The 24,667-nt window shown below is 47.0% G+C and overlaps 2 protein-coding genes across 2 annotated transcripts; one reads left to right on the forward strand and one right to left on the reverse strand.

Annotated features, from left to right (window-relative positions):
- The first annotated feature begins 12,790 nt into the window (after positions 1-12,790).
- On the forward strand, positions 12,791-13,973 carry LOC125155704 (olfactory receptor 10J4-like). Its single transcript, XM_047841229.1, is given in 3 exon segments — positions 12,791-12,951; positions 12,954-13,137; positions 13,170-13,973. Coding segments are annotated over 3 exon segments (1,026 nt in total). The 5' UTR covers positions 12,791-12,812; the 3' UTR covers positions 13,873-13,973.
- A 4,627-nt stretch (positions 13,974-18,600) lies between these two features.
- Positions 18,601-24,360, reverse strand: FCER1A (Fc epsilon receptor Ia). Its single transcript, XM_047841234.1, has 5 exons — positions 24,104-24,360; positions 23,473-23,493; positions 22,183-22,437; positions 20,430-20,687; positions 18,601-18,996 (listed from the first exon to the last, which is right to left on the reverse strand). Exons 1-5 carry the CDS (start codon positions 24,159-24,161, stop codon positions 18,797-18,799), a joined length of 792 nt encoding a protein of 263 aa, XP_047697190.1. The 5' UTR covers positions 24,162-24,360; the 3' UTR covers positions 18,601-18,796.
- Positions 24,361-24,667: the final 307 nt, after the last annotated feature.

Here is a 24,667-nt window from a genome sequence, read left to right on the forward strand (position 1 = left end):
ACACCTGCCAAATGCGTGCCTATTATTCTACATTTGAGGACCGGGCCTTCATTTATTGAAGTAACAAAGATGTAACGCACGGTTCCAGGCACTGTGCTGGGCATTGGTGGTGCAGGTGTGACAAAGACAGTCATGGCATTTGCTTGCATGGAACTCATCATTAATGTATTCATCCACTGGGTATTGTGCAGATTAGTAAAAGGAGCCTCCTCTGCATAGACGCAGCCCGTGGGCACCCCTCTTGTTGAGGAGACAGCGTATTTTGGCAGCTGGTAGAAAGGCATCCCTTCACGTGGACGGCTCCATATTGTGATGTACCACTGGTCGAGTGATGATGGGCCGCCTTTATCCCTCCCGCTGTCCCTCGGTTCGGTATCTTTGTATCGTCTATGGTGGCCACACCAGGCAGGTTTCAAACATCCAAGGCCACAAATAAACACGTTATTACAAACAGCGACACATGCCACAAAGGGAGAACAGAGTTTTGCGAGAGCACAGAATAAAGGGGGTGACGTTTTGCTAGTCTGGGAAGTGTAAATATTCCTCTGAGCGGTGATTTTGCGCTGGGGTCTTTAAGATGAATGAAGGTCAACTAGACGAAGTTAGGGAAGAGAACCGGAGGCAGAGAAAAACAGGAGGGAAGGACTTGATAGATTATTGATAATGCGTCGTTTCAAGAACTGAAGGAAAGCCCAATTGTGCACAGAGAGCTCGAGGGAGAGATGAATTTAGGTGTGAGGATGTGAGTATACGGGTCACACAGCACTTGGTGCTTATGGGGCAATGTGGACCCAGCAAAGCTTTTAAGGAGGCAACGGCACAGTCCAATGTGCTCTCTAAAGCATCTGGTTGAGAAGTGGGAAATGAACTGGGGAGGAGCAAGTTTGGGACCGGGTTAGGCGGCTGCCACGGTTGTCCAGTGCGAACACGACAGGAGCTAGGGCCACAGCGGCAGGCACGGAGTCACCGACTCCCTGGGATAAGAGAGACCAGTTCACAACAGGCACCCTAGCGGGTGTGGTCAAGTGATCTGCCTCCTCCAGGACTCAGACGTTATTCAGGAAGCATTTCTCAGAAGAATGCTCATCTAGAGAAGGAAAGTATGATTTTTTTTTTTTAAACAAAAAATCTGAGGATTCTGTGCTGTGATCCTCCTCTTGAGGCTGGACAGAATCCTGATTTCATTCATTTTAATGGAGAATAAGTCTCTCACCCAATTCCCAGACTGGAGACAGTTCACATTCCCAGAACTCAAGTTTGTGTGTGTGTGTGTGTGTGTGTGTGTGTGTGTAGAATGGCAGTGATTGCACAAATAGGGAATCTCAAATAGAAGCTATAGAAAAGGAGCAAATGCAAACTCTAGGTTTGAAAACTATAATAACTGGAATTTCAGAGATCAACAGTAGATCTGAGCTAGCAGAAGAAAGAAGCGGGAAGCCTGAAAATCAATCCTAGAAATCACCCAGCCTTCAGAACAGAAATAGAAGCATGAAAACAGAGGGAATCTCCCAGACCTGTGGGGACAAAGGAAACATCCCAGCATTGGTGTGATGGGATTCCCAGAAAACAAGGCAGAAAAAAAAAAAAACTTAAATAAATAATGGCTGAAAACCTCCCAAATCTGATGAAAACCATTAACAGATTCAAGAAACCCAACAAACCCTGAGTGGGGTAAATGCAAAGAGAACCACATCCAACTGCTGAAAGCCACATACAGACTAATCTTGAAAACCAAAGAAAAGTGACTCACCCTCATGTACAGAGAAAAAGCAGCATGATTAATAGTGACTTCCCGACAGGAAACAAAATTGAGACCAGAGGAGAGTGAAATGGCATTCAAATTGTCAAGGGGAAAAAACAATTAACAACGACAACAAAATCTGAATCTAGCAACAATATCCTTAAAAAAAATGAAGGAAAATTAAGGTGTCTCTAGATAAAAAGATGGAGAGAATTTTTGCCAGCAGACCTACCCCGCAAAAAATACTAGAAGTTCTTTTGCCTGAAAGGAAACGGCAGTTGACAATAACTCATTTCCATAAAGAAGAACGAATAAAACCAGAAATGCTGCCTATCGTAACATGTATAAGTAATCATACGAGAGTATGTATGTGTGTGTTTATGTGTCCACATTTTCATGTTCCTCCTGTAGTAATGTTTTTAGAGAAAAACAGACCATCATTCGAAGCGGTCGTATTGTTATAATACTGTATGGATTTATAAATTGGATTTATAAAAATAAAGATGTTACATGACGATAGTGCAGAGGCATAAGGGGAAGCAATGGAGGCGTATTTCCATATTGCTGTATTTCATTGAAATCAACTTTGTATTAACCTGAACAACATTGTGATAATTTAAACATGCATAGAACAAGCACTCAAAAAAAATATCCAGTTTTAAAATCAACAAAAGAATCAATACGGTACAATAAAAAAGTTGTTTAACAGAAAAGGCAGTAAAGGGGGAATAGAGGAATGTAAAACACACGAAATTTGGAAAACAGCTAGTGACATGGAAGACAGTGCTTCATTCACACTGTTTATTACATTAAACGTGAACGCACCGACGACTCTTGGTTTCTGTTCAGGTCCTGATCTCACAGTTTGTGAGTGCGAGCCCCGCATAGGGCTCTGTGCAGCCAGTGTGGAGCCTGCTTGGGATTTCCTTTCTCTCTCTCTCTCTGCCCCTCCCCTGCTCGCTCTGTCTCTCTCTCTCTCAAAATAAGTAAACTTAAAAAAAAAAGGTGAACCCATTGAATCATCAAGTCGAAAGGGAAAGATTGTCAGAACGGATTTTAAAAAGCAAGATGTAGTTGATAAGTTGTTTACAGGCAGTACCTTTAGAGTCAGAGACACAGATACTTTGAAAGTCACGGTGGTAAATAGATACACCACGCAAACAGTAACCACAGGAGAGCTGTGTTAATATCAGACAAAATAGACTTTGAGACAAGGGATGTTACAAGAGACAAACATTTATGATAAAAGAGTCACTCTGTTAGGAAGATATAAAATTATGAAGGTATATGCACCTGAGAGCAGAGCCCAGAAATCCATGAAAAGGACAGATTGAAAGGAGAAATAGACCACACAACAAATATAGTTGGAGAGCTCAATAATTCTACTTTATTAATTTATAGAACAATCAGAGAATCCACAAGGATGGAGAATACATGAACAACATTGCCAGACGACTTGACCTGACACTTCTGGAAAACTACACATAAAAAGAACAGAATGTGTATTGTTTCTGAGTACATGCAGCACGTTCTCCAGGCTAGACCGTAGGGCAGGTCACAAAATAAGCTTCAAATTTTTAAAAATGGACATCTTCTTTTCTGATGTTTACATAAAACAATAACTTTCTTTTGATTAGTGTTTGCATGGTATTTTTTCCATTCTTTTATATTTAATCTTTCTGTATGCTGACAAGGTATGTCTTCTATAAACAGAATTTTGTTTTCTTATCCCGTGTGACAGTTTTTGTGTACTAATTGGATTATTATTTTGCATTTAATGAAATTTACATTTTTATATTATAACAAAATTACCGATATCTTTGGGTTTTACGTATGTTACCATTTGTTTTCTACTTTTCCCATTTTTTAGATACCTTTCCTTTTTATCTTATTTTGGAATAATCAAGTATTTTTATTCCTTTTATTTGTTCCTTACACATCACTTTAATGTTTACTTTAGAGATTAGATTTCAAGGACCATGCCACGATTATGTGAAACCTGAATTTGATTTATCCCTATCTTAATGTTGTTACTGTGTATTTTCATTCCACAAGTATTTAGACATTCACAAGATATTAATTGGATAATATTACGTATAATATTAATTTATGCTTTCCATACATTTATCTTTTATGCTGAAATTCATTTTCGTTATTTTTTGTTTTGGTTTCTGTCTGGCATGAATTTTCCTTCCATCTGAAGAACCTCAGGGGCACCTGGGGGGCTCAGTTGGTTAAGTGAAGAACCCCAGCTCATAGTTGTTTATTTAGTGCAAGTCTTCCGGTGAGGAATTCTCTCATTTTTTCCATTTCCGAAGCTGTTTTTATTTTGGCTTTTCTTCATGCATGATACTTTCCTGGAGTCTAGAATTCTCCTTTGGCAGCTACTTCCTTTCGATATCATTCCACGGATTTCTGTTTCTTATTACTGCTGTTCAGAAGCCAGCTAACAGTCTTATTGTTATTCCTTGAAAATAGTGTATCTTTTTCCTCTACCTATTTTTAAGCCTTTTTCTTTTTTGGCCATCTTACACGGTATGTGTGCATGCATTTTGTTGGGGTGGGAGGTGTGTGTGTATATGTTTTGCATGGAGTTCAGCGTCATTCTTGACTCTCTGTCCTGATATTGTCCTTGGGTTTGGAAAACTGAGAACATGTTTCTGCATCTGTTGCTTCTGGTACATTCCATCTCTCTCTCCTGTCTACCCATAACTCCAATTACACATATGCTAGACCTTTCACCAGGTTCTCTATGCCTCCTGTGCTCTTGAATATATATTACACATTCTTTCTCCCTCCCTGTGCTTCTGCTTGGATATTTCCTACTGACATGCTTCTCATTCAGTGATTTTTTATCTCTAGTTTTTTTTCTTTTTTATAGTGAAACTTTTTAAAAAGGTTTATTTATTTTGAGAGAGACAGAGACAAGACAGCATGAGTGGGGGAGGGGCAGAGAGAAAGGGAGAGAGAGAATCCCAAGCGGGCTCCACGCTGTCAGCACAGAGCTCGAGGCGGGGCTCAAACTCATGAACCGTGAGATCATGACCTGAGCCAAAGTCGGATGCTTAACCGACTGAGCCCCCCAGGCACCCCTATCTCTGGTTTCTTTCTAATGTGATGTTAAAATATTCTATTGAGTTCTTAGTTTCAGTTATTATAGGTTTTACTTTTGATGTTTTCACTCTATTTAAAAAAATATATTTTCCAGTGCTCTGTTGTGGTTCCACAATCTGCCAGCTATTTCCTTCAACACAATAAAAATTAGTTTTTTATTGCTTTGCAACAAATTACCACACACTTTTTTTTACATGTGGCAAATTTACATTCATTTTCTAATATTCTGTCTCAAATAACCACAGATTTAATAGCTTATAACAACACAGACATGTTATGTCACAGTCCCCATGGCTCAGGTGCTCCGGGTCCCCCGCTCTCTGTCACGGTCCCCACGGCTCAGGTGTTCTGGGTCCCCCGCTCTCTGTCACGGTCCCCACGGCTCAGGTGTTCTGGGTCCCCTACTCAGGGTCTCAGAAACCTGAAAGCACAATGTCAGCCCAGCCCCATTTCCTTCTGGACCTGGGCGTTCTCCCAAATTCACGTGGTCGTCGGCGGATTCATTCCTCGCGGTTGCAGGACTGAGGCTGTGTTTGCTCACTGGCTGTCACCGGAGATCAGTTCCCCCAAGTGCCCACATTCCTTGCCACATGGCCCCCTTGCGAGTCCTCTCAAAACGTGGCCGCTTACGTCTGCAGAGTCAGCAAGGGAGGGTCTCTGTTCTGCTAAGACAGATTTTTACTGGACGTGATGTAAGCGTGAGAGTGACATCCCGTCACCTGTCTGTCCTCTGTTGGGAAGAGGCAAGTTACGGTTGTGCCCATGCTCAGGAGGAGACGATGGTCCAGGGGTTTGTATCTCGGAGTTCTCAGAGCTTTAAAACGGGAATTTTTTTTATGAATCTATTTCTATTGAGTGCTTTCTTTTTTCCTTCTTGATCTTTAGCCCTGTGGTCTTTTCTCCTGGTACAGTTAGTGCATCCTCACTGCACCCTGCATGCACAATATCGGGGGTCCTCCAGCCCTCCCCACCCCTTCCCCGGAGTGGGCCTGGTAGTAAATAATGTAGGACTTGTGGACCCAAAGTCTCTCTTGCATCTACTTAATGCTGCTGTGGTCATGTAAAAGCAACCACAGGCGGCATGTGGGGGCGGGGTGGCTTTTTTTCTTTTAATATTTTTACTGTTTATTTTTGAGACAGAGACAGAGCCTGAGCAGGGGAGGGGCAGAGAGAGGGAGAGAGGGGCAGAGGGAGGGGCTCGAACTCACAAACCACGAGACCGTGACCCGAGCCGAAGTCGGACGCTTAACCCACTGAGCCACCCAGGCGCCCCGGGAGTGTGGCTTTGATTAAGAAACAAACACAACTTGAATTATGGTCACTGAAATATGACTTTCATACAATTTGCACGCCACACAATGTTATTCTTTAAAAGTTCTTTCTTTCGATCATTACAAAATATATGGCCCATTACACAGCACGTAGGCCGTGCAAAAACCGATGGTGGGTTCATGGGCCGGCAGGCAGTAGTTGGCTTACCCTGCTGTAAGTGCAAAAGCAGTGAAGATAAATTGAGGCTGTACGTTACATTATCTTCCTCTGTTTTACTTCCCAGCGGGTTAGACGATGGGCGAGAACATATTAATAAGCAGGGATTACATGAAATTGAAGCTGGTTTCAGTCTTTGTGAGGGTTGGTTTCTTTCTCCTTTACCTCTCGGTGGAAATACAGCCCTTAAGCATGTGGACACCACCAGATGACCAGATGCTCTGCTCTCTCTTTTTCTTTTTTTTTTGTTGAGTGTTTGGACCAAAGCCTCTGAGCAACAAATTACAGGTCCTTGAAGAAATTGCAAACCGTGGGTGTCGGGCTGACATTTCTACATATCCTTTCTTTATGGAATCTTGGCCCCTCCATTATTCACCGACTTAGAAGCGACATCACCTCTTTCTTTATTTTTTTATTTTTTTAATGTGTATTTATTTTTGAGAGAGAGAGAGAGACAGAGTGCAGGCAGGGGAGGGGCAGAGAGAGAGGGAGACACAGAATCCGAAGCAGGATTCAGGCTCTGAGCCGTCAGCCCAGAGCCCGACGCGGGGCTCAAACCCACGAACCAGGAGATCATACCCTGAGCTGAAGTCGGACGCTCAACCGACTGAGCCCCCCAGGCGCCCCAAAGCTACACCACTTCTTATGGTCATTAGAACATCGTTGCAGAGATGGAAGAGAGATAATTCCATCCTTCGATTGGAGGCAGACGTGGAGAGTTAGCAGTGGGGGTGGGGGGCGGGGGGAGGACCCTGGGAAGGGCCTCTTATTTCACTTTCTGATTGAACCTCAGTTTCTTCATTTGTAAAGTGGGGATAGTAATATTGAATATTTACCTACTTCCTCATGTTATTGCGAGTCACCCAAAGCCACATGAAGGGTGCAGAGCGAGAGCAACTTCCGGGGGGACGTCGCCGTCCTCCCCGTCGCCACATGCGACTCCATCACCCGCAGGCGCGTCAGGAGGCTCGGGTCAGAGGAGCATCCATCCAGACTCCAGTCAGATTTGTGGCAGATCTGGACGCTGAACCTGGGGAAACAGAGCCCCTAGTCTAATGCTTTTGCACCATCACCAGGCTGCCTTCCTGGATTGTCCTCGCCCGCGGCACGGCCGTTGAGCACAATTTCAAGTTAAATTCGGTCTCAGCGGTAGTCACGGAGAATTTCGCCATGTCCAGACGTGTGCTACTGTTTCTCCTGAGGCCAGATTTCCCGGTTGGAGTCCTGGTTCCTCATGTATGAGCTCAGTGTCCTAGAGAAAGTTCCACAGCGTCTCTGTGCCTGTTTTCTCTCCTGAAGAGGAATGTAGCTACGCTCCCTTGTAGATTTATCGCTGGGATTAGATGAACTAACATGTACACTGCCCAGTTCAGTACCGAGCAGATAAGAAGCACGTATCATAAGTGTTAGTAATTATTTTGATGAGTAGCAGCTGTAAGTACCCTGAGAGAAAAGATGGAGAGTCTCTAAAGATGCTTATAATTGAATTACGGATGTGAGGCCAATGTGAAGAGTATGACTAAAGAGTTAAAAATATGTGACACTTGAGCGCTAACTTTTGCCTAGTTCAAAGCCGTTGACGCTCACTAACATCTGTGTGGGCTGCGGGTAGTACACGGATGTACTTCGCGGAAGGTGGCCTGGCAAGGCGGAGGCCTTGGGTGGAACCGGGCCAGAAGTTCCAGAATGATGCAGGGTGTGCAGTGAGCAGAGCAGAGATGGGCAAGATTGGTTAAAGTAGAAGTCACGGGATGGAAGGGAATACAGTCCGTGGTACCGTAATAGCGTTGCGTGAGGACACGTGGTGGTTACACTCGTGGGCGTGGCATAACCCACAGAGGTTGCACCCCTGAAGTCGGTGTCACGTCGTGTGTGAACTATGCTTCAATCAAAAAAGGTGTAAAGGTGAGAAGGACAAATACCATATGATTTCACTCATATGTGGAGTTTAAGAAACAGAGTAAGTGAGCAAAGGGGGAGAAAAGAGAGGAGAGAGAGAGAAGCCAACCGAGAAACAGACTCTTAACTACAGAGAACACACTGCTGGTCACCAGAGGGGAGGTGGGGGGCGGGGAATAGAGGGATGGGGATTAAGGGTGTACTTGTGATGGGGGCGCCTGGGTGGCTCCATCGGTTAATTGGCCGACTTCTCTGCTCGGGTCATGATCTCGAGGTTCGTGTGTTCGAGCCCCGCGTCGGGCTCTGGAGCCTGCTCCGGATTCTGTGTCTTCCTCTCTCTCTGCCCCTCCTCCGCTCATGCTCTGTTTCTCTCTGTGTCTCAAAAAGTGAATAGAAACGTTAAAAAATTTTTTTAAAAATAGTGCCTTTGTGATGATCACCAGGGGATGGATCTAAGTGTTGGTACACCATATTGTATACCTGAAACTAATATTACACTGTGTGCTAACTATGCTGGAATTTAAACAAAAGGGTAAAGGTAGTCTTACAAGAGAATTCTGAGCACGGATTGGATTGGTGATTGCACCCTGGGACTTTAAACTGGCTTCCAGTGCGGGGTATCTGAAGGTCAGCCCTCTGCGGACCTGGCTGCAGGGTTCCATGCTTAAATCCTTCTTGGCAATCGTTGCTTCCCTTCTGCCACACATGAAGCATCCTTTCCAGAAGGGTCTTAAGCTCCTCAGCTTTGGCACCAGAGAAATGGACAGAAAGTATAACACGTACCTCGCGGGACCATGGCCCAACCTACCAGATTTTCAGATCAGCCTTTTCCCCACAGAGATTTCTCCTAATTGCCAAGCCAGCTCTACCTTTCAAAATGTTAATCCCAGGATGAGGCAACGAGCTTGCTGGGTAACGAGGTCTCTTGGCGCTCTGCTGTTTGGATTGTGCCCTCTGCTACCATAGGTCACTTGGGAGTAGTAGGTGCTGTTTTGGGGAGAGAGACCCAGGAGTCTGGACAGGAAGTCCGCACCTTAAGAAACCTCAAGCCAGAGTTATTACTGCTTTGTGACCCAAAGAAGAGCTGCTGTCCGAGGAGGTTGTGGGAATCCAGAGGAAGTCAATGTGACTTTTCCTGTCCGTCACTCATAGGCTCAGGCACTGAAGACTGGGCTATGTGCCCTTCCCTTCCTTTCTAGTTTCTTTTCGGTATCCCCTTCTGGGCAGTATCTCAAGATTAGCCAGTAAAGGGGGGAGTTCCTATGAAACCACAGCTCTGCTCAGTAAGACATTAGTGAACATCAGATAAGAAAATCCGTAGACTTTTGGTAAAATAGCGCTGGTTTTGCACAGTGACCCAGACTCAAGTAACTGATGGATTTAAAATAATCTCGGGAAGGGCATTGACAAAAATCCGGGAAATGCTTTGTAACTGTTAGTACAAATCCATATGTATTGTTGCAGGCGTTCGGTGTCCCGAGTGGGCGGATGTGACTCTCAGAAGACCAGAGAAACAGGCTGCTGGTGAGTTTCACTTCCTTGTACTCTGGGACGGTGCTTGTTGATTGTAGCGTAATATTCGTTCATCACGGAGTCAACGGTGATCTGTAGAGGGGGGACCACGATCTCTCATAGACAATCTTGTGCCTTTTATCCTTTTGGAAATGTGTATGTATGAACTAATGTAGGGAGGAGGGACGTAAGACTTGAGGGCTCTTTATTTGGGTCCTATACAAAAGGCTGTCCAGAAATCTAACTTCCGTGAGGGCACGGACCCTTGCTTGGTTATCTTTGTGTTCCTGATACTAGCACAGCACTCACTTCGTGACGTACTCAGCACATTGAACTCCTGGAGAGATGGTTTTGCTTGCATTCAAAACAAAATTTTATTATTTACAGTAGACTTAAAAAAAAAAATTGGAGACCCAACAAGACAAGTAAGTTCTCTTCCCAGGAGAAAAACTGTAAGATTGGGTCAGGGACAGGCTTTGCTTCCCTCTTTTTGTTGTCATTTATTTGAGAGAAAGAAAGAGTATTAACCCCAAAGTCCACTACGGTCTGAATTTCGAGGTTTCTGTCCATCTGTACCCTCCCTACCTTTTTGTCTCTTTCCTTCCTCACCTCCATTTCTTACACCCGAGATGAGTAGCCCTCTTCTTGCCATCCCGTCTCCCCATCCCACCCTGCTCCCCTTTCCTGGTGGCTCTTCCGGAGTCCACCCACATAGCGGTGCTGGGATAGAGTCGTTTCAGGTGATAGTAATTTAGAGCGGATTAATGGTCTGGAGGAGGAAGAAAACAAATATTCTAGGCTACAGGCAGGAGTAAAATCTTTTTCCAGGCAAGTGGAAGGGAGTTATAAGAACAACCTGGATGCATTTCCATGTACGTGTGCAAATATAATAAGACCTGTGGGTGTCGATGGATGGGTTCCGAACTATCCGTCAAAACCCAAGAACACAACTTGGATGTCACTACAGACTATTCCCGGCCAGCAGCTGGATGGGCCACTGTGATCTAAGGGAGAAAGATGTTGGGCGTCTCTGGGACGGGAGTGCAAAGCAGAACTAAACATCTCATTCTACCAGGTCCACACCCACGTTGGGATAGTACATCGGGCACTACATGGGTCTGGTCCGTGCACCGCGAGAAAGATGTTAAAAGCGCGTGATGAAGTTTGTATGAGCAGTTGGAAGGGAAGTGATAAGAGTTATAAAAATCAAGGCTGGTTAATCACAGGCTTGTTTACAAATCCTTGAAAGCTGGGCTGAAGCCGATTAAAAAATTCTCTGTAATGTTTATTCGTTTTTGAGAGAGAGACAGAGCGCGAGCAGGGGAGGGGCAGAGAGACAGGGAGACACAGAATCGGAAGCAGGCTCCAGGCTGTCAGCACAGAGCCCGATGTGGGGCTCGAACTCACGGACCTCAAGATCATGACCTGAGCCGAAGTCGGACGCTTCACCGACTGAGCCACCCAGGCACCCCCAAGTTTTTATCTTACTTCCAGTCTAGTTAACCTACACTGTTGTATCAGTCTCAGTTGTGCAGTATAGTGGTTAAACGATTCCATTCATCACCCAGTGCTCATCAATGTACCTGGAGACTTCACCCTTCATCCCCGCCACCTGTTTCTCCCACCCCCCACCCCTCCTCTGGTGACCAGCAGTGTGTTCTCGATAGTTAACAGTCTGGGATTTTTTGGTTTGTTTCTTAAATTCCACACACGAGTGAGATCATACGGTGTTTGTCTTTCTCTGACTGACTTATTTCGCTTAGCACTGCACCCTCTGGATCCAACCATGTTGTTGCAGATGGCAAGATTTCATTCTTGTTGATGCCCGAGTAATATTCCATTGTGTATGGAATGAATATACCACATCTTTACCCATTCATCTATTGATGGACACTTGAGCTGCTCACATAATGTGGCTATTCTAAATAATGCTGCAGGAAACATAGGGGTGCATAAATCTTTTCGAGGTAGTGTTTTCATATCCTTTGGGTCAACACCGTCAGCAAATTTTTTTACCATTCAGGGGGCTCGCTTGGAACTTGACTGAGGTTGATGCAATGAGGGACCTTGGTTGGGAGACCGTTGCAGTCTCTGCAGAGAATGACATTGTGCCCACAAGTTGGGTGTTGGTAGAAAGCGCAGGGAAGAGGGGACACAGAATACAGCATTTTGGGAAGGACTGTTTTCCGCATGGAAAAGGATGATGCTCAGCTTTCTGAATGGAAGTAACGGATAACCATGGTGGGTTCTGTCGGGAGTAGACATGGGTTGAAAGGCAAGACTAAACCTGCCGCTGTCCAGTCTCCAGTTCTGAGCTCACATGAGATGAGCCCATGAGCTCACATGAGATGAGACAGATGAGCCCTGTCTCAACTTGAAATATGCAAAATTGAAGGGAAAAATAGAATATCTGGTCCTTCTCTGATTAGGTGAATTTTATCTCTGCTCTCACACTAGGAAAACCCAGCCCCTTCTTGAAAGGATCTCCTCGGATCTGTTCCATCCTGTTTTCTGCTCAAATTCAAGGAGATAAACCATACCCCTGCAGTGCCTTATCAAACCTTTTCCATGGCCTGAGAGGTTATGTGGTGTGGGGCTTTCAGGAGGACCAGCTCGTAGAAATGCTCCCTTTTCTAGTCTTTCATGATCGCAGGGGATTTTAGGCGCTGGGCTTGGTGAAGTGACTCTGAGAAGCAGAAATCATTACAGGACTCTTCTGAGCCATTCGGCAGTGACAGTGCCTTCTGACAGGTGTTGAAAGGATATCGGCCTCGGATACGTTCTGTCTTTTACCTCGGTTACTGCCCTCACTAGATCCTTCCCAGCAAATTCAAGAGTGTTTGAGGACCAACTTCTTCCCTGACCTGGACTCGCCTCTTCGATGTCTGGGAAAATTATTTCTACTGATCTCCTCTGTACTCAGCCTCTGCCTTCCCTCTGGGATCTGACTCTGCCGCCGATCTCAGGGTCCTGGGGTGGAGCCCAGGAAGAGGTGGATAGAGGCGATGACCGCAGCTGACACTGATGACCGTCGAGGTCCAGGGCATTTGCTCAGACGATGGACACACTTTTTACCCAAGGCCTTGGGTTAGCCTGTTCTCTTGTACAGTTGGCTCATCACCCCTGTCCTTTGCCCAGAACCACACCTCCCTCAGTGCCAACACCAAACTCTACTGCCGTGGTCGAGTTCCTCTTTGAAAGGAACTCGGGTGGCCGCACAGGCTGGTCTTTGCCGTCTTTCTGAGTTTGCACCTGCTGACTCTGTCCAGCAATATCATCATCATCGTGACTGTTGTTCGTCTGAACCATCACCTCCATACCCCCATGTACTTCTTCCTGATCATGCTGTCCCTCTCTGAGACCTGCTACACTGTGGCCATCATCTATGCTTTCCGGCCTCCTGAGTCCCCACCAGCCCATTTCTGTCCAGTCTCCTCAGTCCCCAACGAGCCATCTCCATCCCAGACTGTGCCACTCAGCTCTTCTTCTATCTCACCTTCGGCATCAACAACTGTTTCCTGCTCACGGCCACAGGGTATGACTGCTACGTGACCACCTGCAACCCCCTGTGGTATTCAGTCATCATGAGTAAAGAGGCCTGTGTCCAGTTAGAAAGTGGCTCCCTGGGAACTGGCCTGGGCGTGGCCACTGTCCAGGTAACATCTGTGTTTGGCCTGCCCTTCTGTGATGCCCTTGTCATATTTCACTTCTTCTGTGACGTCAGGCCCCTGCTGAAGCTGGCCTGCGTGGACACCCCTGTCAACGAGATCGTGAACTTTGTCGTCAGCGTCTGTGTCCTGATTCTGCCCACGGGCCCGGTCTTCTTCTCCTATGTCCTCATCGTCTCCACCAGCCTCAAGATCCCCTCCGCCCGGGGCCGGAAGAAGGCCTTTGCCACCTGCACCTCCCGCCTCAGAGTGGTCATCGTCCACTATGGCTGTGCCTCCATCGCCTACCTCAAGCCCAAGTCCCAGAGTTCCCTGGGGCAGGACAGACTCATCTCTGTGACCTACACCGTCCTCACTCCCCTGCTGAGCCCTGTCGTGTACAGCCTGAGGAACAAGGAGGTCAAGGATGCCCTGCGCAGAGGCGTGGGGCAGAAGCCCCTTTCCTCCTAACAAGGACAGATTATTGGAAGGCTTTTAACTGATTTTGTTTAACGTGTATTAATTTTAATGCTGTTTCAAAAATGCCTTTAAATATGGGATCAAGAAGGATGCTGGGATGGCTCGGTCGGTTAAGAGTCTGACTTCAGCTCAGGTCATGATCTCATGGCTCGCGGGTTCGAGCCCCGCTTCGGGCTCTGTGCTGACGGCTCGGAGCCTGGAGCCTGCTTCAGATTCTGTATCTGCCACTCTCTCTGACCCTCCCACACTTGCACTCTGTCTCTCTCTTGTTCAAAAATAAATAAACATTAAAAAAAAATTTTTTTTTTAAATTTTCCATTAAGTTCCTAAACCTGCAGAGGTTAATCTTGAGAAGTTTCTTCTTAGATGCTCCCAACTTAAAACCGGACTTAAAGCCAGCATTCCTGCCTGAGCATCACAGAAGGTGAACACGTGCGCTCTGGTGCAAGGCAGGGTCCTTTCTCCCTCATCCTTCTGTGCACTCTGGCCTTCTACGCCAAGGACTGAGCATACCCTGACTTCCAGAAGCAGCTCCTGCAACGCCCAGAATCACCCCACGGGGTGACCCTGCATGGGCAAAATATCACTTGTGAGAGTGTCACGGGGTCTGCTGGTTATGAAGGGTGGGGCAAGGCAGTGGAAATGAACAAGTTCTCCAAGTCAAGTTAACCTGTCTGACTTTGCACAAAACACTAGCTAGCACGTGAAGTCAGCCTGCAGATCGAAGACACCTTTGCCTTCATGTCCAGATTTCTAAACATAATAGCACCAGTGCCTTGCTATGAGTATAGTCAAAATTATTTTCAAAATGTTTGGCTTAGTCATCCTGCTTAAATCCAGATAAAAAGCCATTAGGTAGAGGTCTGACAGCCGGGGTCTCACTCTCTTCTGTCACTTGTACTCAGTGAATGCTGTGCTACCCTACCTGGATTGCTTACCTTTGGGCCCCACACATCTGTTCCCCCAGCTGCTGGGAGGCTCTGAGGCAATAGAGGTCAGTTGAGTTGCTCTTCGGAAATTGCTGTTGGTGAAGAGCTACTTTCTCCAGAGTCTCACCTTCTGCCAGGGCAGACCGGCCGCAAAGACTTGCCTACTTCCGGCTGTAAAGACTGGCCCCCGTCCCTCCAACTAAGATGATTAAAAAGGGCCCTCCTGGCTCCAAGGCTCTCATCTGTGAGCCGGTTTGACATACATCACATTTCAGCTACTCCCCCTGCCAGGGTCCGCTGCCTTCACTCTCACACGGGTGTTGATGCCAAGGGCACTCTCTGGGAAACCTGTTACATTTCAATCGGTTTCAGAGTCTGTTTTCTTTTTCTTTCTTTCTTCCTTTTTTTTTTTTAATGTTTATTTATTTTTGAGAGCGAGAGAGTATGAGCAGGGGAGGGGCAGGGAGAGAGGGAGACAACAGGATCCGAAGCAGGCTTCATGCTCTGAACTGTCAGTACAGAGCCTGACGCGGGGCTGGAACTCCTGAACTTCGAGGCCATGACCTGAGCCGAAGCTGGACGCTCATCCGACTGAGCCATCCGGTTGTGCCCATCAGAATCTGTTTTCCGAGGATCCTAATCTGCAACAGTTTAGCATCCCATTTCTAGAACAGTCCTTGGCAAGCAGAGAGCCCAGATTTTTAGCCTTGATATATTCTAGTGAAGGCAGGAGGCCAATGGCTTCTATATTTTAATTAAAAAATAATTTCACCCTATTAATTGAACTATTACTTACTTGTGGCTCAATTTGGTTGGTTGGAAACTGGTGAAAAAAATTTAAATGTGAACTTTTCTCAGAATCCACAAGAAGTTATTCCTTTATCCTCAGCGATTTTCAGTTGCATGGCAGCCTTGAATCCCCCTTCAACTACCTTGCAGTGAGATTGCTGACCACTCTCGGTGATATTTTTAAAATTTCAAATACAGGAAAGGCTAAACGTGAGGATATATCATTCCAGTGTTCAGGAAGGGAAAGAGTGTGGATGCTCTAAGTGATATGGACAAGTCAACTTGCCTTTGATTCTGGGCACATTTTTAGGTAGAAGTTTTGGGACGGGGATGCCATGGAGATTGATGAAGCAGCAAATGGGATTTGGACTTGGTAAGTAACTGTCCAGAGCAGGGCCGACAGCTTAACATAGGAAGACAGCACTGCTCTCTGAGGTTATCTAGGGACCCAGGCTGGCAGGTGCCTCTGGCCTTCTCAACATAAAGCTCCCATCTCTGGGTTCAAGGAGATGATCCTGTTGCCCTGCTTCCCATTTCGTGAGAAGAGAGAAGGAGCAGGCTCTGTCTTCAAGCACTCGGTTCCCCAGCATACTGATGAGGTGGGTCTTTTGTCTGAGTTTCCATGCTTGAGGTGACCAAGGGAATATGTCTTTCATTGGCCACCAGTAGGGAGTTAACTGACTTGATTTTCAAAAAACCAATCTCTATTGAGGATTCATGATTTGTGGCAGCCGATTTGGAATAGCAACTATGGGAGAGAAAATTTGCTCTATGAACTGGCTTCGACCAATTTGGTAAGAGACTGGAAGTAGCAGAGGAGGCCCTGAGAGTGAAGGGGGGTGGATTATTTCCATTTTAATCACCTGTAAGATATACATGCTCCCTCTCTGGCATAGACAAAGTATTTTATGTATATGGAAATAAAAACATCCTTTTATTTTTTATTTTTTTTAATGTTTTTATCTAGTTTTGAGAGAGATTGCATGAGCTGGGGGTGGGGGGGAGGCGGGGAGAGAGAGAGAGAGAGAGAGAGAGAGAGAGAGAGAGAGAGGGAGACACAGAATCCGAAGCAGGCTCCAGGCTCCGAGCTGTCAGCACAGAGCTCAGCGCGGGGTTTCTCGTGAACTGTGAGATCATGACCTGGGCTGATGTTGGACACTTAACCGACCGAGCCACCTAGATGCCCCCCAAACATTCTTTTAAATGCCATATTTTGGAGCTCCACTAAATATTTAAGCCCTAACTCTGTTCCACATTTCTTACGGAACAAGAGATGTATGAAGAAGAAGGAAATAGGAAGAAATGAATGGTAGACATGAGTCTCAGACAAACCTGAAATTCACATCCATGGAAGAGTACGGTGAAGACCACGTGTGGAGGATGAAGGAAACATTCACACTAAGAGCTTCTTGGGGATGCGTTCTGAGCCTTTGAGCCTGTGTAGTCACCACATGGGAAATAGGCTTCCGAGTAACGGAGGACAGAACGTCTGGGCTCAAGGAAGCTTAGAAGCCACCTAGTCCAAACCCCCTCTTTTTACAAAGAAGGAATGGAATCTTAGAGATGGGCAGGCGGCTTGCTCTAGTCACACAGCTAGTTCATGGCGGCTTGAACGTCCAGGTATGTGCTCTAAGCAGAGCTCTTGCAAGCTCGGGTGGGGATAAAAGGAGAGGTGAATGTGAATTGTGACCCTCCAGAATCTAGAAGATGCCTCAGAAGATGTGTCTCAGGCTGATCAAGCCTGGACTTTCTATCCATGTGAAATATCCCTCAGCTCTTAACTCTGGGTCACTTGGCCTCAGATCCTCAGAGGAGTAAGTCACTTGCTCTTCCGTCTGATGTGTACGAAGCTGTGTGTAGGACACTGTGACGGAAGAAGTTGTTTGTGACGGTGGTGGCAAGACCATGGTCTCAAGGCTGTAGCCGAAAATGGATCTTCTGTCTTTCCTTAAAGGCAAGGGAAGTGTCTAGGACAATACCAAGGGTCTTCCCGTGGGGAATTTTCCTGTTTTTCCTCTTTCTGTTGCAGGAAACTCATAAGACCTGTTGACATGAAGCCAAGTGACTAGGCTGTTCAGTGGGAATCTGGTCGTTTCTTACGTGTCTGAAATGATTTGGGGGAGAAAAGTAGAAGTGGTATTAAGGAGGTTCATCCCAGATACCTATATTTAGAAAAAGAAAAAAAAAAAAAAACCAAAAACACCAATAGTTCTCTCTGCTTCATGGTCCAAAAACATCTTTTGGAGAAAATGGGACTTGTCAATCTCATGGGTGTTTGTGAACCATCCCCCCACCCCCACCAGATTCACTTCCTCCTGATGTTAGTAATTGTTCTAAAATACAGTGAAGTTAACAGGTGCGCTGATCTCTCGTTGACTGTTGTGAGCTCACGGTCAATAGTGCTAATATACGTTGCCTCTCTTCCCTAACGCCTCCTCCTGGCACCCAGGATAAGTGTGTCCGCGGCAAAGGTGGTATGGGGGCGGGAGAGCGAATGTTGGGTCTTTGCCTGAGATCTTTCTCAGTCCTGGGCTGTTTTTCAGAGCTGAGAGTCCCGGTGATTCGTATTTGCTGGAATTTCTCCAAGTTCAGGTGCTATAAGAGGGTTTTCACAACTTTGGGAGATAGCAGAGAGAGAAGCAATCCCAGGGAAATCTTAGACTGAGCCTCATCCCCAGGGTCCTAAGGCTCAGGATTGCCCCAGCTTCAGGGCAATCCAAGAGCTAGAAGCTCAAAAAGGGTAAGTCGAAGTGGGAGCAGAAAAGTGAGTGATCTCACCGGCATGCTCCCAGGTCCTCACAGGCCTGGTCCAGATTTACGATAGTCGGGAGAAAGCCTTCCTAATCTGGGACTTTATGGTTCTTGCCTCTAGAAACAAAAAAAAAGAAACTAGCAAGCCTCAAACACTTAGATGCACCATGTTACCTGGTTTCATACCCCTTTTATTCAAATTGGACTTCTCTCTTACAGACGCTAATAAATGAATGTATTCATTCTTGCGTTTGTTTAAGTGATGTTTATTGAGCCTTTGCTGTTACATGCCATGTAACCAGTTTCAGCTGGTTTAATGAAGCAGGTCTGTTAAAGCCTTACGTCCAGACGCTCCTGTGTGCGTTGCGAGCTGTGTTTGACCACGGAGAAGCAATCGCTGATGCCAGAAAGAGGTTGCCGTTGCAAATGTTTCCCAAGCAGCAACATCAGTTCTTTTTGGGGTCTGGCTTGGGACGTGGGTCCGTAAGGTTCCTGCTCCTCCTGGTCATCTTAATCTTCAAGAGCAGGGTCAGCTGCTGCTGGGTCGAGATAAACAGCCCCGTGTCCGCAGCAAACAGAAGCACCACCAACGATGGGATCACAAATTGTAGCCAGTAGTATTTGCTTTGGTGCTCCGGAGGGGAATCTGGATGCAACAGGAAACATACGTCATATGAGGAATCGAAAAATGGGGCTCAGGGCTTCATCCTCCCTGAGAGAGGAACCGGGAACGGTCCTCTGTCTTCCAGCGCTAGCATGATATGCTGGCTGGGACCCGAGGGCAACACTCATGGACTTGGGTTCCTCTGCCTGTGCTTCCTGGAGCCCCAGGACTCCTGAGACCTTCCCTCAAGCCCCAGCCTGTAGCTCCTCTAGCCAGTGTGCCCAGTGGGGAAGGTCATAGGAAAGGCGATCTCTTTATTGGGGCTCACAGGTGCAGTGGCCCACGTCTGACTTGAGGGTGGAAAGGAGATGGCGAGGCTGGGGAGGGTGGAGGTTCACCAGTGCCTCATTTCTGAATCGTTCATCATTTACCGCGTGCCCGTTGAGGGAAATGAAGACACTGGGCCAGAGCCTCTTTAAGCTGCCTTAAGTTTCCCTCTCTTGTTATTCTGGTTACAAGATACTGATTTTTGTGATGATCCTAGAATTATAGAGCTCCAGAATATTACAGCCAGAAATCCTGTAGAGATCACCTAGACCCGTGGCTCTCAGCACTGGCCGCACAAGACCGTTACCTGAAAGGGCTTTTAAAAATACTGATGCTCAGTCCTCCAAACCAATTAAATCAGAATCTCAAGAGATGAGATGCAAACGTCGGTATTTTTAAAGTTCCTCAAGGGACATCTAGACCAAGCCCTTTATTTTACAGATAAGGATACCAGAAGGCCAATGACAATTAAATAGCACTTAGGTCTCAGGCTGGTTAACAGAATATTGACATTAAAGCTCAATTCTGGCTTCTGGTCCCATGCTTTTTTAGGCATTAGTATGAGCCACGTCTGCCGAGCAAAAGGTCTAATTTCCTCCTTGCAGGGCAGGTAGTCCAAAGGCTCCCTCTCTTTTTAGAGTTTGGAAAGAGCATCTTCGTATTTGGCCCTAGAGGCAGTGCACCTGTCTCCTCATGAGGCTCTGTCTCCTCACCACCCAGTCACACAGCCCACTGGTGTGTGGGTCTCCGTCCCCAGCCCTCCTCCCCAAGCGTGGCATCTTCAAGCTCTACACCACCTGCATTCCTCCAACACTGAGCCTCCCTTTCAATTTGATAGCTAGAAGTGTTCTCCCCCGGAGCCACAGAGGACTCTGGGATTGAACCATCGATCATGATCCGTTATGCTTGGGTGGTGCTTATTAACAGGCTAGACATCCGTTTCACAAATATCCCCTCATTTAGTCTTCATGCACATTCCACCAGAGACTGAGAGATGTGCTGCCCACCCCGGGCCTCCTCCCTGCAGGCCTGTGGGCTAGACAAGGTGCCCCGGCTGTCCCGTTCTGCATGCTGCAGCCACTTCAGGCTCGGGTGTCCCCCCTCTCCCTTCCCCTGCCGTGGGCAACCCTCCTTCTTTACCATCTCACCTTTTCTCACAACGATGTTGAGGAAGTTAGAGGTGTGATTTTTCTTCGAAATCCAGCCCGTGCAGTAGTAGGTGCCGCTGTCTGTTTCTGTGGCGTTGTTAATGGTGATGTTGTAGTTGTCGTACCAGAACTGGAGGAACTTGCCATTCCTGTAGTAGGTCACTCTTTTGACATTCAAATTCCTCCAGCTGTGGCACCTGATGAGGAAGGACTCACCCTCCAGCACCACCTCAGTAGAGGCCTGAAGGAGCAGCCACTCTGAAGAACGGTCGTTACGTTATTTTACGGCAAATGGATGGAAAGACACAGAGGGACAGAAAAAATAGGAGCGGTCATGCAGAGTCTGCGTCAGGAACCACGTTTTATCATTAACCCGTTTCTTGGCTCATAAGGGCAAGAAAAAGGAAAAACAAAATCACGCTTCGAGTCTGTCCTCTATACTGATGAATCCTCTCGCCTCCTGAAAAGGGAGTCTGGGGCCATGAAACCACTCGGACATCTCTGCTGAGACTGTCCACGGAAGGCTCGAATGCCAGTATTCCCTACAGCTCTGTAGACGCCGGTTCTGGTCACTACGGGGTAATAAGACTATTCTGTCCAGGGAGTCCTCGCCTAGGGGCAGGTCTCTTTCATCCTCCCGTCTCTTAGGGGCTCCCTGGTTCTACCGTCAATCATAGTTGGCTCTGAAAGTTCCTCAGCACATGCATGCCAATGTTAATTATGTGTGTAGTTACTCACTTAATATCCTCTTCCTCTTTTGGCTCCATACTGCAGGAGGCCAGGGACCATGTCTGATCCTTACATTATATCCCCAGTGCCTAACACAATTACTTCAGAGTTGGTAGGTACTCAACGAATACTTGTTAACGAGGAGTCTGTAAAGTATAAGAGTTGGGTCGTATGGCTAATGTCACCGTGAGAATTGAAAGGCATTCACTGAGGGAGAATTTGGAACAAAGATCTGGCTAGGCTGTGCAGGGCACAGTTCATTTAGTAGGGATCCTTAAGGATTTTCTAGAATCTACTCCAAGGAAATAAAGTAGCTATCCCCTGCTGCTTTCGTTGGTGCCTGGAATATGCATAGGGATGTCACCACACCTCTTTTCACTCAAGAGAAAGACATAAAGTAGGCTTATCCTTTAAAGTATGTTTGCATTAAAAAATGTAAAGCCAAATATATCCATGACCTAGCCATTTAAATGAAGTCATTCTTTGGTTTATCCAGCATTTACTAACTAGCCCGCATGTGCCTGAACGTGCTGTCCTAGTGGTTGGCAATAGCAGTCGTGAAATTGGGGCAAACATAACATTTGTTCTTTAGTAAAAGTGGAAGTCGTGAGGGATCTACGTGGATGTCTTTCAAAACTAAGAGAGCAACCTGATATCCAGGTCGTGGCTCGTGGAAACGGTTGACCAAATTTGACCTTTTGATCCCATCTCAGATGTTCAGCTCCTTGCAGTGTTCACGTATCCAACATGCCGTGTGAGCATATCGTATACATCTGCCCCACGCAGGAGAAGAGGGGTGAGGTAGACTGGAAGGATCCCACTGGGAGATGGGAGATGGCCAGGACCCCGAAAGGAGGTGGGGCCACGCAGGAGTAGTAGTGGAAGGAGACAGGCAGGTCTTGAGACAGAGACCCTGAGTCCCACCCCAGTGCACCAAGCCCCAGAATAACTTGATCTCTCCCCATCTCCGGACGGGCCATTCCTCACATGGGGGACTCTATCTTTCCATAGTCCTGGAACTTACCACTGAAGACTTTTAAGGACACAGGTTTACTCAGCATGGATCCTTTGTTCTGACACGTGTATTCCCCACTATCGCGGGTTTGGGCTTTCACGATGTCCAAAGTTAAAGTTGTCACTCCCAACTTGGTCTTGTTGTGGAACCACACAGTAGAGTTGAGTTCAAGAGAATTGTTCTCTTTACATGTAAGAGTCACACTGTCTTCTTTCAATATGGTAGTCCACGGTGGATTCAAGGACACTGTAGGTTCCCGGGTGCCTTTGAGAAGATCAAATTGTGGGAAGAGGTATAGAGGGAGTGAAAAGGGCTCCAAAGTACAGATATGGCAATAGTCAGACAGTTAGTGGTCAGTCTACCCTTGCACGGCCACTAATAAGAAACAGGAAGGAGGAAACAGTATTGGGGCCCCAGGGAGTCCCAAACTAGGGGGAAAGATGGGACACGAGTGCAACATAGGGTGACCACTTCAGTCCTCCTGATTTCCATGCCAGTATCTGTCAGCGAGGACTACAGCCTCTGGTCAGGCAGAGACGACGTCTATCCTGTTCAGCCCTAGCTCAGCACAATGGCTGCTACAGAGGACATGTTCATTAAATATTTGCTGAGTGGATGAATGTGTGAATAATGGATGAATAAATGTGTTAGACTAGCTGAAACAGTCTCTCCCAGTTCTAAATTTTTATGACTATTTAACTGTGAGTGGATATGGAGTGAAAAATCCACATCAATTCTGGAAGGAAGTGAGAAGCACCGAGAGAATCGGTCTTGATAGGTTTTCCGGAACAAAGAGATGTGGTACAAATTTGACCAAAGCCTGGGAAGTGGCCAGTGGCGATGAGGTACAGAAACAGAACTGGACTTGGACCCCAGGGGATTCTGTTAGAAGCTGGCCCTTGGTCAGCTGTGCGACCCCCAGCAAGCACTTACTCAGGCAAAGCCCTCAGTTATAAAATGGCGGCAATACTAACCATGATGATGATGCGAGCATTGAATGAGGTTGTGTGGCAGTGCCTGGGCAGGGGTGGGGCAGGCTGGGCAGGGGTGGGGCATTTAGATGTTCTGCTGACATGGTTGTTGGCATAGAAAGAGGTGGGGTGCCCCGAGACAATGAGGTGGTATGTGAGCAGGTGTTGAAGGGGGAAAGAAGGCAGGCGGGGAGGGAGTGGGGCTCAGGTTGGTCAGGGAGGGACAGATGCCTAATCATTAGAAAGCAGAGGTGGTGGGGTGATGGGAAACAGTGTAGGGGGGAGTGTGCCAGCCATGGTGAGACTGACGGAGCAAGGACTCACTCACCTGCTGACATGCCATCTGGATCTGCAAAAGTTCAAAGAGGATAAGTTAGTGTCTCTGCCCAGTCTTCTGGGACTCCCGAGGATGGGGATCTGGGGGTGGTGATGAGGTCTACATCCTCGGAGTTTGTTTGTTTAGAGAGAGAGAGAGAGAGAGAGAGAGAGAGAGAGAGAATAAGCAGGCTCCATGCTGTCAGCGTAGACCCCAACGCAGGGCTCGATCCCATGAACCGTGAGATCATGACCTGAGCAGAAATCAAGAGTTGGACGCTTAACCGACTGAGCCACCTAGGCGCCCCCAACATCCATGGAGTTTTAAGGGGTCAGCCATCTTCTCAGGAATCTGACCCAGGGAGAGAAAGAACTTCTCTCTTCCCTCTGCCCTCCCCCCCTTGCCCTCTGGGAGATGCCAGAATGACTGCAAGAACAGGCTTCTGGCTGGCTCCCCCTTAGGTCCTGCTCAGCCCAATTTGCTCTGCTCCCAGCTTGTGTCCACTACAGAGTCCCCGGGAGATGCCCTGTGGTTTGCACAGAGCCCAGAAAAGTTCACCACGAAAACTGCCAACGTTCCTACCCCGGCCGCTACCCAGACCCACGTCAGCCCCTCCAGGAGGGGCCACTGAGCCTCTACTTACAGAGGAGGAGCAGCGGTGCTGTCCACAGCAGAGCAAGGCCTCCCAGGAAAACCGGCATCGCCTCCCTGGCTCCCAAATGCCGACTCGACCGGAGAGACCTAACGCCTTAAAATAGACTTAAAGCCAGAAAGGAGAAGGAAGTGTTTTCTGTATCATATCTGGTTAACTCATCAGCTGCGCCTGGGTTTGCTTTCTTCTCTGGAGATAATATTCAGAGTAGCACCTAATTGGGCAATTTCATATTTGCCTCCTAGCACACTCCCTTACCGGGGCCAGAAATTGCTGACATTTGGTCGTGGTTCTCTGGAGCCACCATCACTCTTGTTACCTAATTTCCTGCTGGTCCACGAGCCCGCCAGTCCTTCCGTTTTCATCCGATTCCCTGAGGATCCACTCTCTGAGCAGCCAAACTGGGGCTGTTTTCAGAGACGCCTCTTCTACTGGGTCTTGATGGGGCTCACAACACAGGATGACAGATGTGAGACCATAGCTTCCAGGGTCTGTTCTAGAATTTATTTTCTTTTCCGGCGTGTATCCATTTTTATGTTTCTAATCTTCCAGCAT

Source organism: Prionailurus viverrinus, chromosome F1, assembly GCF_022837055.1.
Source record: "Prionailurus viverrinus isolate Anna chromosome F1, UM_Priviv_1.0, whole genome shotgun sequence".
In the NCBI taxonomy this organism is placed as follows: Eukaryota; Metazoa; Chordata; class Mammalia; order Carnivora; family Felidae; genus Prionailurus; species Prionailurus viverrinus.